General features: G+C 36.9%; 2 protein-coding genes across 2 annotated transcripts; both read left to right on the forward strand.

The window, feature by feature from the left end:
* Positions 1–4,621: 4,621 nt before the first annotated feature.
* On the forward strand, positions 4,622–5,593 carry LOC122444263 (olfactory receptor 4K15-like). Its single transcript, XM_043473000.1, has one exon. The coding sequence runs from the start codon at positions 4,622–4,624 to the stop codon at positions 5,591–5,593; it is 972 nt and encodes a 323-aa protein (XP_043328935.1).
* Positions 5,594–15,909: 10,316 nt separating this feature from the next.
* On the forward strand, positions 15,910–16,836 carry LOC122444063 (olfactory receptor 4K15-like). Its single transcript, XM_043472861.1, has one exon. The coding sequence runs from the start codon at positions 15,910–15,912 to the stop codon at positions 16,834–16,836; it is 927 nt and encodes a 308-aa protein (XP_043328796.1).
* Positions 16,837–19,094: the final 2,258 nt, after the last annotated feature.

Here is a 19,094-nt window from a genome sequence, read left to right on the forward strand (position 1 = left end):
TAACCTTCTATAACGTAATCATACCACTCTCTACTTCTTCCGTGGTAAAACAAGTAAGATTTTACTTTAGTTTCTTGTTAAGATACCTGCTTTCTGCCTTAGAATATATATATATCCTGTGATGTCAGGACTGTATTATCATGTACCCCAATGTATTCCTAACTTCTAGTTTAGTAACTGAAAAATAATTAGTATTCAATGACCATTTGATGAAGAGATGCAGTAATACATTGTTTATGAAATGAGTTCAAATTGACTTAGACTTTAACTCAAGAAGCTTTCAATACAGGACAACAAATGAATCTATATAACACAAAGAAGGTGTAATATAAATACAGTTATAAGCAGAAGTCACTTTTTAACTTCTTAATAATTGAACATTGAGGAAATATACAAGACACAAGAAAATGTCTACATGTTCCTCTCCATGTATTCACTACCCAGCTTCAATTCTTATCAACATATGTCTCATTGTGGTTTTTTCCCTATGCTTCAAAGTAAAATTGCCGAGTGCAAGGGTCAGTGGTGTATATGATTTTATAGATACTGCTAACTGCACTTCTATAATAAGTTTCTGCATTTTGCATCCCACTTGCTGTATATAAGAGTGTCTCCAGTCTGGTCAAGACAGTATGATATGAAATTTTGAATATTTTCCAGTATGTGAGAGATGATATTTCAGTATAGTTCTACTTTTAAAACAAAAGTTCTTCAAATAAATACAAATGACTTGTTGCATTTATCAGTGAAAGAAAAATATATTGAGTTGGTCAAAAAAGTTCACTTGGGTTTTTCCGTAGCATCTTATGGAAAACTCCAAAGTGACTTTTTGGCCAACCCAATAGTTCCTGGACAGGCCAAAAAAGGAAAGAAAAGACCAGGACTGAATAAAATAGAAAAGACCTGTGCTATACATGTAATCATTGGGGGTTAGAAAATTGGTCATCAATTCACATGCTGAGGAGATTAACCAATTAAAGAATGTTATATAAAAGCAGAAGATGACAGATTTACCCAGATGAATTTGTTAATTTCCTAAAAAAGCATAAGTTACCACATTTTCTTAAGGAGAAGAAGAAAACTGAAGACGTCAATAGCTATGGGACACATTGAACAAGAGGTTAAAGATGCTATCCTATAGAAATCACAGGACACATTCAATTTTAAGTACAAAGTCTTCCAAAACTTCAAAGAACAGATAATGCTAGGGAATAAAAATTCTTTTCTGAGTATTTTGACTCATTTTATGAGTCTATCATTGTCTCAGCACTAAAACTGGATGTAGATAGCACAACTTCAAAACACTACAGGTCAGTTTCACTTGTAAATCTATGTGTAAAACTCCTACATTAAAAAATGACAAAACCCACTACAATGTTGTAAAGTAATTCACCTCCAACTAATAAAAATAAATGAAAAAAAAATTAGAACATCAAACCCAGGTTGTGATATTCTCATTTAATATGTTATAAACAGGATTTATGCTAAGTATGCACATATATTCACATTGGATGCTCTGTTAATGATTTTTAATAGTTGAGATTAAAAGAGGACTTTATTATATATTCTTATTGGGGGGATCAGATGTTCTCTGCTGAGTTTTTCCATATTCTCATTAAAGTGGAAAATATCACTAAAGATTCAATTCTTCATAAAATATTTCATAAGTTCTTGTGTCAGATTTCCCTAAATCAATTTGAAACACAGTGCCTGTAATCAGTGGAAGTAAGATGCAGGGTCAGAGCTCTGGGAGCTGAGGGAAAACAGAAAATGATTTGGCTCTCTGAACTGAAACCATTTTCTCTATTCAACAAACCAGCAAACATCTAATGACAAAGAATCACCATGGGACACATTAGGCCTCCCACAGTCCCAGTTCATTCCCTAGTCCTGAACCAAATAGAGAAATAATAAATTGAGAAAAAGGTGAAATAAAGTGTTGTAAAGAAGAGGTGGTTTGTCTAAGTCAATATTTTTTTTTTTTTATAGTTTTACATCTGATGCAGCTTTCTTATAGGAGCATGTGATTTGAAAGAAACCAAAATTTGTTTCAACTTTCTTGAGATCTGCAGATAAGTAAACTTGGTATGTTTTCTTCATTTAGTGTCAAGCACTTGCTTGATCCACTTGCTTGGGATTTCTTTCTTTAAAAAGGGTTGAGATCTTTAACTAGAGAAAGAAACTTGGCGCAATGACTTGTGATGCTTGGATTTACAATTTAGTTGAAATTCTTTTGCCTCAACCACATAATATTTACATCCATGTTAGTCTGGCACATAAAATTTTACTTTGGTTATGATAGAAAATGGTTTAAGGATCTGTATCTGTAATATTTAAGCTAAATTTTAAATTTTATTTAAAGGTCTTCTGAGCAGAAGAGGTTTTCTAGGGGCATATCCATGTGCATGCTAAGTTGCTTTAGTTGTGTCCGACTCTGTGTAACCCCATAGACAGTAGCCTGCCAGGTTTCTCTGTCCATGGGATTCTCCAGGCAAGAATACTGGAGTGGTTACCATTTCCTTCTCCATAACATTTTGTATTTAAAGCAGTTTATCCCAGCCCAGTCCAACACAGACGAAAATGGCACTCAGTAGGATACAGTGTTACTCTCCCTGAGGATTTCCGGCATTTTTCTTCTCCTCCTTCCACACTCATTAATTTCTCATTCACTTTCACTAATAGAAGGTTGTCATTTCATAGGAGACTGACAAAATTAAAAAGTATGATCAAGAATGCTTACTTAGACCCATACTTACTCCTTTTGGATACAAATTCCCTTCCCCAGAAGAGAATGCAATAGAGGATGCCCGTTCCACTCCAGGTGATAGTGACCTAAATGTCCTTTGGAATGTTTAGGTTATTTCATCACAGCGTTCATTGTTCATTCTCTCGATTATTTTTTTACATTCAAATTTTTGGGAGAATCTTTGCAAAGCGCCAGATAGCAATAACTCATCTAGAAAATATTATCAGAGAATAAAATTTTCCAGGCTAATGCATTTTAAACTTAAACTTATCTCTTAGCAAAATGCATTAACCAAATATATATGACCTCCTATCTTTTTAACTAGGAAGGGCCCTTATTATCAAGTTCGTTTATGGCACATTAAGAAATATTAAAGCGATTTTACATCAACTGTCTAAACTCAGCTCCTCTCATCTTCCAATCTGGATAATTCCATTTGTCACAAACTCTTAAACCATACTTTTTAGATTCTATTAGAGACTCTATTATCAAGGATTGTGGAAAGGGTTTTAAAGCCCTGCGATGAGGTTCTGGATGTGTTGCTGACTAGTAATATAATATTGAGCATGTTAGTTAACTTTTCTGATACTCTATTTCCACGTATGAAAAATGTGGACAATAATCTCCTCCTTGCCAGATTATTATAAGTACTTAAATGCACACAAAATGTATCTGAAAACACTTCCAAACTAAACAGTTTTGCCCACTGACATTATGCTTTTTGCACTATTTTTCACAGAGACTGACCCTTATCACTTCTAATTATAACATAGAAAATGAAAAGTGAGAACCTTTTTCTTAAAAAAAAAAAAAAGGTTCTTGCACTTCTAAACATATTTTTTAAAGGAATTTTCAAAGTCTTATCTATTTTCTTAAAAACTCTCTCTGCATTCTTCCAAAGAAGCTGCAGAGAGAACATAGGCAGAAAGGATTATTTTATAATCTATTGACAAAGTGTTTATTTGCTCAATTGTGTATTATCTTGTTATTTGTGTTTTCATTTATTTGTTATCTCAACTTTTGTCTAATTAGAAATCATTGTGTTGCTGGATATTTTTTAAAGGAGATATCTTATTTCACTAGGTCTGAGAAATTCTAGATAAAACCTAGAAATTCCATATACTGAAGATAATTCATCTTTTGGAAGTTTTCTGAATTGATAAGTGAAATGATACACTTGGCCTTCAAATGATCTATGTTAACGAAATCAGATCTTTGCATTTCATGGCTGTAACCTTATCTATTGATGTTCTGTACTATATTCTGGTCATCTTAGTTTACTTCTTTTCATATGATACAATGTTAGTTTCAAAGAACTGTAATTCAAACCAAAACAGCTATAATAACTTGAGCGACAACATAGATTAAATGGTTTTAATGATGTGGTAGTGGAAATTAAGTAATAGAGAAAGGACAGAGGCAAGAAGAGAGAGACCCTCATAGTAAAAATCACAGGTCTTTTCCTTGTAAGTGTGGTCTCTGAGACTTCTCTAAGAATTGAAGCTGCTTGTGGATAATCCCAAATGGATAATGAAAATCAGCCAGGCAAGAAGGCAATAAAGATTCTGGATACCTTAGCTCTTCCTATTAATTGTTCTATTTGCAATGTAGATTTATTTTTTTGCTTAGCATCATATTTGACCCACAAATGTATAAAATAAAGTGTTGATTTACTGCATCTGCACCTCTTAGCTGTTCTTCATCAGTAAGGATAATTGAGAGAAGAATCTCTTTGTTAAAATTATAGATGAAACATTTTCTATTAGAAACAACTCTAGAGTATTTTAAATTAATGTTGAGAGTAGAACCCTTTAGGATCAGGGTCTACTTTTCTTGCTCTTGATAAAAATGAATGTTTCTCTTTGTAGGTACTCCATGAACCAAGGAAATAATTCTAGGGTGGCTGAGTTTGTGTTGCTGGGGCTTTCCAGTTCCTGGGAGCTCCAGTATTTCTTCTTCATGTTGTTTAATTTCCTGTATATCATCATTGTGCTGGGAAACCTCCTCATTGTACTCACAGTGATCTCTGAACCTGCCCTGCATACACCCATGTACATAATGCTCAGTAATCTTTCCATTCTTGATGTCTTTCTGGCCACTTATGCAACCCCCAAGATGATTCATGATTTCCTTCATGAACCCAAGACCATCTCCTTCGAGGGCTGCATGGCCCAGATATTCTTACTCCATGTCTTTGCTGGTGGTGAGATGGTGCTCCTTGTAGCTATGGCATATGACAGGTATGTAGCCATATGCAAACCTCTCCATTATGAAACCATCATGAACTTGTGCAAATGTACAGGTCTGGTAGCAGGCTCTTGGGTGATTGGGGTCATGCACTCCTTGAGCCAATTAGCTTTCACAGTAAACCTGCCCTTCTGTGGTCCAAATGTTGTGAACAGTTATTACTGTGACCTTACTTTGGTCATCAAACTTGCCTGTACAGATACGTATGTCCCTGAAGTGTTGATGCTTTTGGATAGTGGTCTCATGGGGGTGGCTTCATTCTTGCTCTTGCTCGTCTCCTACACAGTCATCCTGGTCACTGTGCACCGTCGTTGCTCAATGGACATGACCAAGGCCCGCAGCACTCTTACTGCCCACATCATTGTGGTTACCCTCTTCTTTGGGCCCTGTATCTTCATCTACGCCTGGCCTTTCAGCAACTTCCCGGTGGATAAAGTCCTTTCTGTGTTCTCTACAGTTTTCACACCTATATTGAACCCCATTATCTACACATTGAGAAACAAAGAGGTGAAATCGGCAATGCGTAAACTGAAGACACGCTATGTACGTTCTGGGCTGTCTTCTCAACTCTCTCTCCTAAGACTAGATGTGTTGAGTTGAGTAGACAGCAATACACTTGAGGAAACATGGATTGTCTCTTTTCTTGGTGACCACCATCGTTTTTAAAAATACTTTATTTGCTTAAAGTGATAAAGGTAATGCATGTTCTTTGTTAAATATCTATTGTAAAGAAGCTTACATACAATTATGCAGTCTCTAACCACAATTATTTTTGATATGGTTTATAGTTAATTTGCTTATATTTGCTACCTGATGTCAGTGACAAGATATTTCACAAACTGTTGTATAATTTAAATTGTATGAATATGTTACCTGCACAAACACAGACATGTAGATCAATGGAACAGAACAGAGAGCCTAGAAATAAACACATGCAATTATGGTCAATTTGTTATCGTTTAGTCGCTAAGTCATGTGTGACTCTTTGTGATCCCACGGGCTGCGGCATGCCAGACTTCCTTCACTTTCTCCTGGAGTTTGCTCAAATTCATGTCCTTTGAGTCAGTAATGTTATCTAATCATCTCATCCTCTGCTGCCCTCTTCTCCTTTTGCCTTCAATCTTTCCCAGCATCAGAGTCTTTTTCAATGAGTTGGCTTCTCATCAGCTGGCCAAAGTAATGGAGCTTCAGTTTCAGCATCAGTCCTTCCGATGAATATTCAGGGTTGATTTCCTTTAGGATTGACTGGTTCAATCTCCCTGCAGTCCAAGGGACTCTCAAGAGTCTTCTCCAACACCACAATTCGAAAGTAGCCACTCTTCTGAGCTCAGCAATTCTTCTGTGCTCACAACTGCACATGAGTACTGGTAAAAACACATCTTTTCCTATGTAGACTTCTGTTGGCAAAGTGATTTCTTTGCTTTTTAATATTCTGTCTAGGTTTGTCAGAACTTTCCTTCCAAGGAGCAAGGATCTTTTAATTTCATAGCTGCATTCACTGTCTGCAGTGATTTATGGTCAATTAATCTACAACAAAGGAAGCAAGAATATACCATAGAGAAAAGACAGTCTCATCTACTCAAAGCACAGCCGTTTACTTTTCTGTATTTTGTTAGCAGATGAAGAATTATTCAAATAAATAGTGTTTTAATTTTGGGACCATTTTTGTTTGTTTCTTCTCATTTTATAGTAATTAATCTATTCTCCTTCAATTAATATTTCCCTCTTCATGTATTAATTAGTAATTCTAATGATAATATATTCTCCCGTTAAGTAGTCTTTTCCCAGTTATTTTTAAGGGATATTTAATCAATACATACATTTTGTGTATCAGAATATTTGGTAGAAAACACCATTATAACAGCTAGTAGAATATTCACCATGCGAGAGGTATTACTGTAAACACACTTCATCTTCTTGTTAAAAAAATAAAGGCAGTCTCTTCAATGAATGGTGCTGGGAAAACTGGACATCTACATATAAACTCAAAATATATTAAAGACCTAAATATAAGACTAGATCCATATTTTTTTTTAAGACTAGATCCATAAAACTCCTAGAAGAAAACATAAGCAGAACACACTTTGACATAAATCATAGCAATATTTTTTGGATCTATCTCCTAAAGCAAAGGAAAAAATAAACAAATGGGACCTCATTAAACTTTAAAGCTTTTTCACAGCAAAGAAACTCATCAACAAAACAAAAACACAACCTACTGAATGGGATAAAACATTTGCAAATATGACTGATAAAGAGTTAACAGCCAAAATATATAAGAAGCATCATACAATTCAGCATCAAATAAAGCAATGACCTGATTTAAAAATGGACAGAACTGAATAGACATTTTTCCAAAGAGAAAATGCAGATGGCCAATAGGCATATAAATAACAAGGGGTGAGGATCTGGGGAAAAGGGAGCCCTTGTACACTGTTGATGTTAATGCACATTGGTACAGTTACTGTGTGAAACAGTGTGGAGGTTTCTCAAGAAACTAAAGAATAGAACTACCATATGACCCAACAATTTCACTTTGGAATATATATTCAAAGAAAACCACCTTCCCCAAACACTAATTCAAAATGATACATGAACTCCAGTGTTTGTAGCCTCATTATTTACTATTGCTAAGATATGTAAGCAACCTAAGTGTCCATCAACAGATGAGCAGATAAAGAAGACGCAGTATATCTATATACTATGGAATACTGCTCAGCCATTTGCACCAACATGGATGAACTTTGAGGGTGTCATGCTAAGTGAAATAAGTCAGACAGAGAAAGACAAGCACAGTATGATATCACTTTTTGCAGACCCATAAAAGATTTATATAAGACAGATATGAACTTTAGACACTTGGCAATAAGACAAGGACAACAAAGGATGAGATAGTTGGATGACATCACTGACTCAATGGACATGAGTTTGAGCAAATTCTGGGAAATAGTGAAGGACAGGGAAGCTTGGCATGCTGCAGTCCATGGGGTCACAAAGAGTTGGACATGACCAGGTGACTGAACAACTATAACAATAAAATTAAAGCAAAACCTCCATCATATACGTTATGAAAAAGGTAATTACTGAGCCCTAATGTGGTGTCTGAACATTGGTTTAAAGGGCAGCAAACTGAAAAGGCAGTTATTTTGGAGATTATTAAACACTACGATCCAGAAGCACATTATGATGTCACTCTAGTGAAAACTTACCTAGTAAATTTCCATGCTTCCAATCTTAGCCTTCAGTATATTCTAATATGACAGCCAAAGTAATCATGATAAAATTTGTCACTTCTTTGCCCAAAAAACTCCAAAGCATTCATCCATTTCCTGCACATTGAAACTAAAGTTGTTATGATGACCTCTAAGTCCCAATACCTCTATCCCTTGGTACTTTTCTGATCTTAAATCCAACATTTCTCATGCTTGTTAACCCTGCTTCAATTAGCATTGTCTTGTTACTGTTTTTAGAAAACTCTAAGCACCTATACCAGGCTCTTTGCATTTGATATCCCCTCTTTGCGGGAGAAATTTTCTTCCTTTTGAAATCTGTATGCTTATCTCTTCACTTCCTTCAGGTTTCTTCTTAAAGTAGTCTGTTCAGTGAAGTCTTCTGTGACAACTCTATCTACAAGTACAATGTTTTCAACAATATTTATCATGCTTCACTGTTTTATATTTTGCTCCATAGCACTTACTACCATATAACACATTATATCATGTACTTATTTCTTTACAATAAATGTGTTTGTTTCTCCCAACTACCCAGTAAAAGCTTAATTGAGGACAACAGCTTTGTTTCGTTCACTGCTACATCCACTAAGCTTGGAAAATTGCCTGGTATTTGGTAGGCATGAAAAAATGTTATTGAATAAATTGGTCTTAATTCTATTTAAAGCAAAGAAAAAAGAAACAACAACCCAAAAAACAAACAAAAAAAACTACTCTGCATAAACATAGTGGGAGTAAAAAGCTACTCATTCCACAACTGATATTTAATCCTCATTTATTTCTCCAAACCATAGAAAGCTTCTAAGCAAAAATGCTTCCCCTTCCCTCCCCACCCTCATACAATGCTATATAAGCAACAAGAAATGAATACCTCTCTACCAAATATTTCTACTGCAGGAAGCAGCACCCTTTTTCTGATACTTCTGCTGACTGAGCTAATCTGTAGGAAAGTTTGAGCTTTCAGTCAGGAAGAACAGATTTTAGATTCAAATTGTCCCCACAGTTTTATTTTCTTGAATCCCATTTCATTATGTACATAAGAAGGAAAACTAGCTAAATCAATTTTTTCTCAGCCATAAAAAAATAAGCACTGGAACACTTTTTTATTCATTATGAAATTGCGGGATTTTACTATGTAAACAGATGAATGTAAAGCTAACATGATTATAGTGGATTGGAGGAGATAAGTTTGGAGCCTTCAGTCCCCTTTAAGAGCACATGGGGGCACCTGCACAACACTTCCAAGGTTCCATGAATCAAAGTTTGAAATTCCCTGGGCTGTAAAGTCTTTCTGGCTCTTCCTGGACTTTTACATTCTGATTTGTCTTCTCATTCTGATTTCCCTCCCTCTTTCTTGGTCTTTGCTGGCAATCAACTGAATAAGTCTGAATATCCTATTCCCAAAATGTTTAATCCCTTTGTCCTTCTTTGTACATATCCATCTTGACTTCAGCAGGCATATAAGGAACTCCTGAGGTATAGCTTCCAATTGCAACTACTCCCATCTAGCCTTTATTCCCTCTAGGCATTTCCACAACCATCAGATGCATACTCCTAAACTATATTCTCCTATACTGAAATTGTGAGTAGCATTTCATTTCCCAACAAATCAATTACAGAATCCTCAGTTGGTTCAGTTTAGTTCAGTCGCTCAGTCGTGTCCATGCGACCCCATGGACTGCAGCACGCCAGGCTTCCCTGTCCATCACCAACTCCCAGAGTTTACTCAAACTCATATCCATTGAGTTGGTGATGCCATCCAACCATCTCATCCTCTGTCATCCCCTTCTCCTCTGTCTTCAATCTTTCCCAGCATCAGGGTCCTTTCAAATGAGTCGGCTCTTTGCATCAGGTGGCCAAAGTAGTGGGGCTTCAGCTTCAACATCAGTCCTTCCGATGAATATTCAAAACTGATTTCCTTTAGGATAGATTGGTTGCATCCTAAGGGATGCAGTCCCTTGCAGTCCAAGGGACTCTCAAGAGTCTTCTCCAACACCACAGTTCAAAAGCATCAATTCTTCGGTGCTCAGCTTTCTTTAAGTCCAACTTTCACATCCATACATGACTACTCAAAACACCATAGCCTTGACTAGACAGACCTTTGTTGGCAAAGTAATGTCTCTGCTTTTTAATATGCTGTCTATGTTGGTCATAATTTTTCTTCCAAGGGGTAAGTGTTTTTTAATTTCATGGCTGCAATCACCATCTGCACTGATTTTGGAGCCCCCCAAAATAAAGTCTGTCACTGTATGACTGTTTGTCCATCTACTTGCCATGAAGTGATGGAATTGGATGCCATGATCTTTGTTTTCTGAATGTTGAGTTTTAAGCCAACTTTTTCGCTTTCCTCTTTCACCCACATAAAGAGGCTCTTTAGTTCTTCTTCACTTTCTGCCATAAGGGTGGTATCATCTGCATATCTGAGGTTATTGATATTTCTCCCGGAAATCTTGATTCCAGCTTTTGCCTCTTCCAGCCCAGTGTTTCTCATGATGTACTCTGCATATAAGTTAAATAAGCAGGGTGACAATATACAGCCTTGACGTACTCCTTTTCCTATTTGGGACCAGTCTGTTGGTCTATGTCCAGTTCTAACTTTGCTTCCTGACCTACATACAGATTTCTCAAGAGGCAAGTCAGGTTGTCTGGTATTCCCATCTCTTTCAGAATTTTCCAGTTTATTGTGATCCATACAGTCAAAGGTTTTGGCATTGTCAATAAAGCAGAAATAGATGTTTTTCTGGAACTCTATTGCTTTTTCAATGATCCAGCAGATGTTGGCAATTTGATCTCTGGTTCCTCTGCCTTTTCTAAAACCAGCTTGAACATCTGGAAGTTCATGGTTCATGTATTGTTGAAGCCTGGCTTGGAGAATTTTGAGCATTACTTTACTATTGTGTGAGATGAGTGCAATTGTGTGGTAGTTTGAGCATTCTTTGAAATTGCCTTTCTTTGGGATTGGAATGAAAACTGACCTTTTCCAGTCCTATGGCCACTGCTGAGTTTTCCAAATTTGCTGGCATATTGAGTACAGCACTTTCACAGCATCATGTTTTAAGATGTGAAATAGCTCAATGAAACTAAGCCATGCCATGTAGGGCCACCAAGATGGATGGGTCATGGTGGAGAGTTCTGACAAAATGTGGTCCACTGGAGAAGGGAATGGCAAACCACTTCAGTAGTCTTGCCTTGAGAACCCCATGAACAGTATGAAAAGACAAAAAGATAGGACACTGAAAGATGAACTCCCCAGGCCGGTAGGTGCCCAATATGCTACGGGAGATTAGTGGAGAAATAACTCCAGAAAGAATGAAAAGACCGAGTCAAAGCAGAAACAATACCCAGTTGTGGATGTGACTGGTGATAGAAGCAAGGTCCAATGCTATAAAGAGCAATATTGCATAGGAACCTGAAATGTTAGGTCCCTGAATCAAGGCAAATTGGAAGTGGTCAGTCAGGAGATGACAAGAGTGAACGTGGACATTTTAGGAATCAGTGAACTAAAATAGACTGGAATGGGTGAATTTAACTCAGATGACCATTGTATGTACTACTGTGGGCAGGAATCCCTTAGAAGAAATGGAGTAGCCATCATTGTCAACAGAAGAGTCCAAAATACAGTACTTGGATGCAATCTCAAAAATGACAGAATGATCTCTGTTCGTTTCCAAAGCAAACCAATCAATATCAAGGTAATACAAGTCTATGCCCCGACCAGTAACACTGAAGAAGCTGAAGTTAAACAGTTCTATGAAGACCTACAAGACCTTTTAGAACTAAAACCCAAAAAAGATGTCCTTTTCATTATAGGGGACTGGAATGCAAAAGTAGGTCCTCCCTTAAGTAATAAAAAAAATGTATGTTAGACTATCTTCTGATCAATGGAAGCTCTGGTATTTTTATCTTTCTCTGGAAAGTCCTTATAGTGAGGCTTGCTTATTTTAAGGAGTTAAAGTGAGAGATAAGATATTTCCTATTACAAGGAACATGCAAAAGAAATTAGCTTATTTATAAGGTTCCTTAGTCTGGTATTAGACTAACTAGATGGAATAGAAATTTCATGGAGTTATTTCAGAAGTATGCTGAAAAATCTCATTCCTTACCTTCCCTCACCCTTTTATTTTTTATTTTTTTCCCTCACCCTTTTAGTGATATTTAAAAGGTATTTGTTAAAAAGATATGCATTAATATTTCTCTTCATAAATACATATTAAAAAGATGAAGAGCCCATTAGAAAATGGTCAAAAGACATGGAAAAGCAATTGTGGAGTGAAAAAAGTATAAATGGGCAATTCAGGGATTAGTGGTTAACTCCACTAATAATCATTAAATACATTCATATGTCAGTGAGATGCATTTTCTTTTCTTTGGGGAGCTGTGTTGTGTGGCTTGTAGCATCTTAGTTTCCCAACCAGGGATTGAACCGAGGCCCACAGCACTGAAACCATGGAGTCCTAATCACTGGACTGCCAGAGAATTCCCAAGATGCATTTTCAAGCAGCAAATTAGCAAAATTAAAAAACCAAACTATAATACACTGTCTTGTCAAGAGAATGGTAGGTGAAGAATGGGCATTCTGATGTATCATTTTAGTGAGATAAATTTTGGTATAGTTAATTTAAAAACTCTGAAGTGCATAATTATAATGATGTATCCTAAATAAATAATGTATACAATCATAAAATTATGTTGCAGAAACCAGTACTCGAGAAACCACACACCACACTTGGAGAGTTGGAGAAGTCAGGTTTATTACACTGGCAGGCCCAGAGGAGTTAACACTCCAAGCTCTGAGCCTCGAACAAAGGGGTTACAGAGCTTTTATACATGGACAGGCATGATTAAGTGGGTTTGCTGGTTTGCAGGGGCTGGGCGATTGCAAAGAACAGGACAAAGGTGAGTGAGATAAGCTCCAGTTTCTAATATTGTGAGTCCCCACTTTCTGAGACCTACGTGATCCAGACTTTGTAAGGAGTAAGCTGAGTTACAGAGGCAGAAGGAGCAGGAGGTTATGTAAAATTTTAACTTTTCCTCTTCAGTTATAGCTAAATAAAAGCAAGGTTATTATACATTAATAATATAGAAAATTCAAAATGCCCATATGATAAAATACAATAAATATATTTTAAAAGTGGTATAAAATTACTGTATTGACCTAGGAGATATTTATTATATAATGTTAAGTGGTAGGTTTAAAATAATATGTACTGTGTATATAATGGTATATCTTTTATATATACAGTTATCTCTGTATTCTCATTACAGATAATTTTTATTCTTATTCCTTTCTTGATTTTTCTAAATTAAAACATAGAATCTTATTAATTAAAAAATGGTTTACTTTTTTTCAGATTGGAAAGATAATATATACTTATTGCAGAGCAACAACAAAAACAAAAAAACTTCAGCAAACATAGAAATGTATAAGGAATAAATTTATTGCATTCTTTCACTCAGAGATAACCACTGTTAATGCTTTAGGGTAGACCTTTATGAGCTTTTCTGTGTATATAACACTAGCAAGAGTTTTGTATACAAATGATTTTAGCACCTGGGTCTCAGACTGTTCTAAAAAGCTTCCTTAATTTCAGATAAAGAAACAGAGGCTTGGACAATTAAGAGTACTACTTTATTTGACTTCAGGTTTTACTAGGTATCTGTGGAAAGGAGCATGATGACCTTGAATTCCTAAGTTGGAGCAGTCAAAAGGGGAAAGCTCCACTGAGTTGGTAGACAAGGGAAGCTAAGGAAATAAGTGAAGTGTAGTGATAGTCACTCGGTTGTGTCTGACTTTGTGACTACAGAGACTGTAGCCCACCAGGCTCCTCTGTCCATGGAATTCTCCAAAGATAGACTTTATTTACTATTTTGATTATTTTGCCTAAGGTGAAAAATGGTCTCTGTGTAAAGAGGTGCCACTAAAGTGCACGGAATAACCATTCCCTTAAGTGCTGCTGCTGCTGCTAAGGCACTTCAGTCGTGCCCGACCCTGTGCGACCCCATAGACGGCAGCCCACCAGGCTCCCCATCCCTGGGATTCTCCAGGCAAGAACACTGGAGTGGGTTGCCATTTCCTTCTCCAATGCAGGAAAGTGAAAAGTGGAAGTGAAGTCGTTCAGTCATGTCCGATTCTCAGTGGCCCCATGGACTACAGCCCACCAGGCTCCTCCGTCCGTGGGATTTTCCAGGCAAAGTACTGAGTGGGTTGCCATTGCCTTCTCCTCTCTTAAGTGGGATGATATCAAATATCACACTTTGATATTTAAGTACTATGTTAATTAACACATGCAAATATTTTATCATAGATGGAACAAAGGCATTGTACCTAACAACTACTGAATAGCTTTCATGGGCCAAGTACTGTTATAAGTTTAACAGAGGTGGACCTTATGAGGCCTTCCCAAACAGGCCTTCCCCCACAGCCTCTGCTTTAGCTACTCTCTGAAGTACCTAGATAATAGTATTTGATGCACATTTCCTGAGTTGTTTTATCCAATGGAAAATGTTAAGTACTTGATGACCAGGAGCACATAGCCCCAGGCCTCCTGGGGCCCAAGGACTGATACTGTTAACCCCTATGACACTGCTCTGTTACCTTGCCATCAACCAATCAGAGGACTGTGCATGGGATGGATGATCACAAACCTTGTCCCCCTTCTCCCTCATCTGGCTTTTAAAAATGCCTATAGTTTTGGTCTTGAGTCACCTGTCTCCTCTCATGGCCCTTCTATAAAGCTTTCTCTGCTACAAACTCTGATATTTTGGTTTGTTTGACCTCTCTATGTGTCAGGCGCATGAACTTGGGCTAACATTAAGTGTTTTATCTATTAATATTATATAGATATTCCCTACAATCCAAAAATAGGGCATAGCAGTGAAATGTTTGCAAGCAAAAATGGCATAAAGTGAATCAATAATTACCTTAGGACATAACTTGCTAATGGATGCACAAATGATCTGAGATAAAACACAGATGCTCACAGTTACAGTTCACGGGTATGGAGGTCATATGCTAAGAACCTAAGTGTAGTCCTGGGAAGAAGCTTGGCAGTGCCACTTCTTGTTATTCAAGGATCCTGAAGCCTCTATAACAACTCACTGTAAAACAAATGCCAAACACTATTTTTGCTTTTCTCCTTTTTTTATATAAAAGCAAAAGTCTCCTTCGAATTTAAGTTAGCAAAACAGACACTAATATAAGTCTTTTTCTGTAAAGCAAACTTTCAATAAGCAAGGGACACTTGTAATTCTTTTACTCTTTAAAAAAATTCTATGAGTCATATATTATTATTTTCTCCAGTTTATAGTTGCAAAAAGTGAAGCCCAGAGAGCTTAATTAATATACCCAAAGTCATATTGCTAGAAATTACAAGACATAGTATTTGAAAGCTGTCAGTGTGAGTCTAGAGTTTCTTTCCCGTTTCAGGAATTGTGATGCTTGGTAAACTTCTATTTTTAGAATAAAACTATCATGCGCCAATGCAGTGATGAAAGCCAAGTTATCCAGTCATTAAAAAATAAATGATTGTATACAACATGTATTTAATGTGCTAATAAGGAATGTAAGTATGTTGAGAGGGATTTGATACCAAGTTTGGCCTTGCTCATTTTCTCTCCCAATCCTATGATGTATTTCTATTTCACTTTACAGGAACATTTCTGATCCAATTTCAGAAATTTGAAACCATGAACCAAGAAAATAATTCAGGAGTGACTGAATTTGTATTGCACAGTCTTTCAGGTTCTCGAGAGCTACAACTTTTCTATTTTGCATTTTTTACACTCTTCTATTTATCTATTGTGCTGGGGAACCTCCTCATAGTGCTCACAGTCTTCTCTGAACCTTCCCTACACACACCCATGTACTTTCTACTCAGTAACCTCTCCTTCATTGATGTGTGTCTGTCCACTTTTGCTACTCCCAAAATGATTGTTGACTTCCTCGTGGAGCACAAGACCATCTCCTTTGAAGGCTGCATGGCCCAGATATTCTTCCTGCACGTCTTTGCCGGTGGTGAGATGATGCTCCTTGTGGCCATGGCATATGATAGATACGTGGCCATATGTCGCCCCCTGCATTATGCCGCCATCATGAATGTGCGCAAGTGCGTAAGCCTCGTGGTGGGCTCCTGGCTCATTGGGGTTCTGCACTCGGTAAGTCAGTTGGTCTTCACAGTGAACCTCCCATTCTGTGGCCCCAACAGAGTGGACAGTTTTTTCTGTGACCTTCCCCTGGTTATCAAACTTGCCTGCACAGACCCCTTCACTCTTGAGGTCCTGATGCTCTCAGACAGCGGGCTAATGGCCACGTGCTCCTTTGTGCTCTTACTGGTCTCCTACACGGTCATCCTGCTCACCGTGCGGCGGCGTTCCTCAGCGGGCATGGCCAAGGCAAGGGCCACCCTGAGCGCCCACATCGCCGTAGTAACCCTCTTCTTCGGGCCCTGCATCTTCATTTATGCCTGGCCTTTTAGCAGTCTCCCAGTGGATAAGTTTCTCTCAATATTTTATACAGTTTTTACCCCTCTTTTAAATCCCTTGATCTACACCTTGAGAAATAAGGAAGTAATATCAGCAATGCAAAAACTAAGGCTCCGACAGGTGAGTTCCTAACGGTCTCCCAGTGCTCCTTTGTGACCACCAGCAGCCCATAATAATAGCCGGGTTAGTGTACCTTCTGTGAATTACTGTTATGTCTCAAATACCATAGGACACATTTTCTTCCTTTTCATATCTTTTGCTTATAGAACAGTAAACTAGCGATCTTAGATAACAGAAGAATAGGGCACCCTGTCTTTTGCTTGTGAAATGATTTTTTTAATTTCATGGCAAAATTATTTATAGTGTTGGGAAGGGCTGTATTTTTCCTATTACCCCTTGTGAGGTCTTGTGTATAAACTAGTAAAAAAATGGACACAAAGCAGATTAACAGGAGAAAAAGAAACACATTTTAATTCATCCACATGAAGCTCTTATAGAAATGAAACCTAATAAGAGGCCAAAGCAGGCAGCTTTTATACATTTTAGACAAAAAACAAACAAAAAACAACAAATTTATGAGGAATTGACAGGACAAAGAAAATTAGCATTTGGGTGCCCAGTTAGTGAAGAATCTAAGCAGAGTTTGCAGTTGAGATAGTAAAGTAAGGAAGTAACAAGGTTTGCTTCTGTAGGCTTCTTGGTCCAATTCACTGTCTTTGGTGATAAGGGTGTCCTTCTACCTCCAGATACAGAGGGTGCAACCCCTCATATAAGAGATTTCCTACTTTTAGCAGACAGAAATGTGGGTCAGTCAGAATGTCCTTCTTGCATTGGTCATTTCTTAAGTAACTTTAAGAATCAATATAGTAACTTTAATAATCAGTATGTCATTGAGGCACATTTTGAGGCAACCTACCATGGACACCAACAATAATATTAAAAGTCTTCTTTTTCTAAGGGAACCCTTGTAGATTATTGATGGAAATGCAAATTGGTGCAGTAAAAAGCAGTATTAAAAAAAAAACTAAAAATATATGGATGGACCTAGAGAATATTACAGTTAGTAATATAAGTTAGACACAGAAAAACAAATACACTATGATATCTCTTATGTGCATTATTTAAAAAATAATACAAATGAAGGCATATGGTAAAACAGAAACACACTCACAGATATAGAAAGCAAACTAGTGATTACCAGTGGGGAGAAGAAATGGGAGAGGGACCTGTTAGGGGTCTGGAATTAGATACAAATGTGAAAGTGAAAGTGAAGTCATTCAGTTGTGTCCGACTTTTTGTGACCCCATGGACTGTAGCCTACCAGGCTTCTCCATCCATGGAATTTTCCATACGAGTACTGGAGTGGGTTGCCATTTCCTTCTCCAGGGTGTCTTCCCAACCCAGGGATCCAACCCAGGTCTCCAGCATTGCAGGCTGCCTGAGCCACCAGGGAAGCCAAAAACACACAAATGATTGTGTATAAAATAGAGATGTAACAGGGATACATTGTATAGCACAGAGTATTATAGCCATTATCCTGTAATAACTTCTAATGGAATATAAACTGTAAAAATACTGAATCAGTATGCTGTACTCCTGAAGCTCGTATAATATTGTAAATCAACTATACGCCAATAAAAGTCTTCTTTTCCTAAAAAAAAGTGATTAAATTCAAGCTTCTTCCAATCTACTTGATAAATATGGAGATGTACAAAATACTAAAATTATGTATAATATGTAAATCATATTTGCAAGTTTTAGGATAGTAATTAATTTACCGTTATTTTCCAGTCATCTTTTTATCTGGTATCATTATTGTCATAAATTTTACAGATGAGGAAAACTTGACACAGTTCTCACCATTTTTATTTGACAGAATAAGTCCTGATTGTAGACTTCATTCCCTGTCTCTTCTTTCTTCATATATGTATACAAACACAAACAACTATATTCCTTGCTATTCAAGCTATTTTTATCTGAACTAAGGAACTAATTACACTGAGATAAATTTTTTGGCAGATTATTTCTTGCAATCTAAAGTCTAATTGCAAACTAACCAAACTTAGAGATCAAAGAGCACATAGGTTATGTTGCAGAACTCATCTAAACTCAGAAACCAAATAGATTGCATATTTACTTTAACGATGTTACAAATACTAAAATGTGACTCCACAAGTAATGTTTACATATTTCAGTGTATTAAATCGAAGTTCAGAATTGACACTTAAAGTTGGCGATTGAAAGAGCACATACAAAAATAGACATCTCTCCATATATAGAGGATTTTTTTCTAACAGTGTTAAATGTGTGACTTTGCTATATGTATTCTCCTCCCTATCTCCATGTCATGCCCTCTTAATTTACGTTGACCAATAAAACATACTTGAGAA

The sequence above is a fragment of the Cervus canadensis genome, chromosome 6 (genome assembly GCF_019320065.1).
Source record: "Cervus canadensis isolate Bull #8, Minnesota chromosome 6, ASM1932006v1, whole genome shotgun sequence".
Classification (NCBI taxonomy): Eukaryota; Metazoa; Chordata; class Mammalia; order Artiodactyla; family Cervidae; genus Cervus; species Cervus canadensis.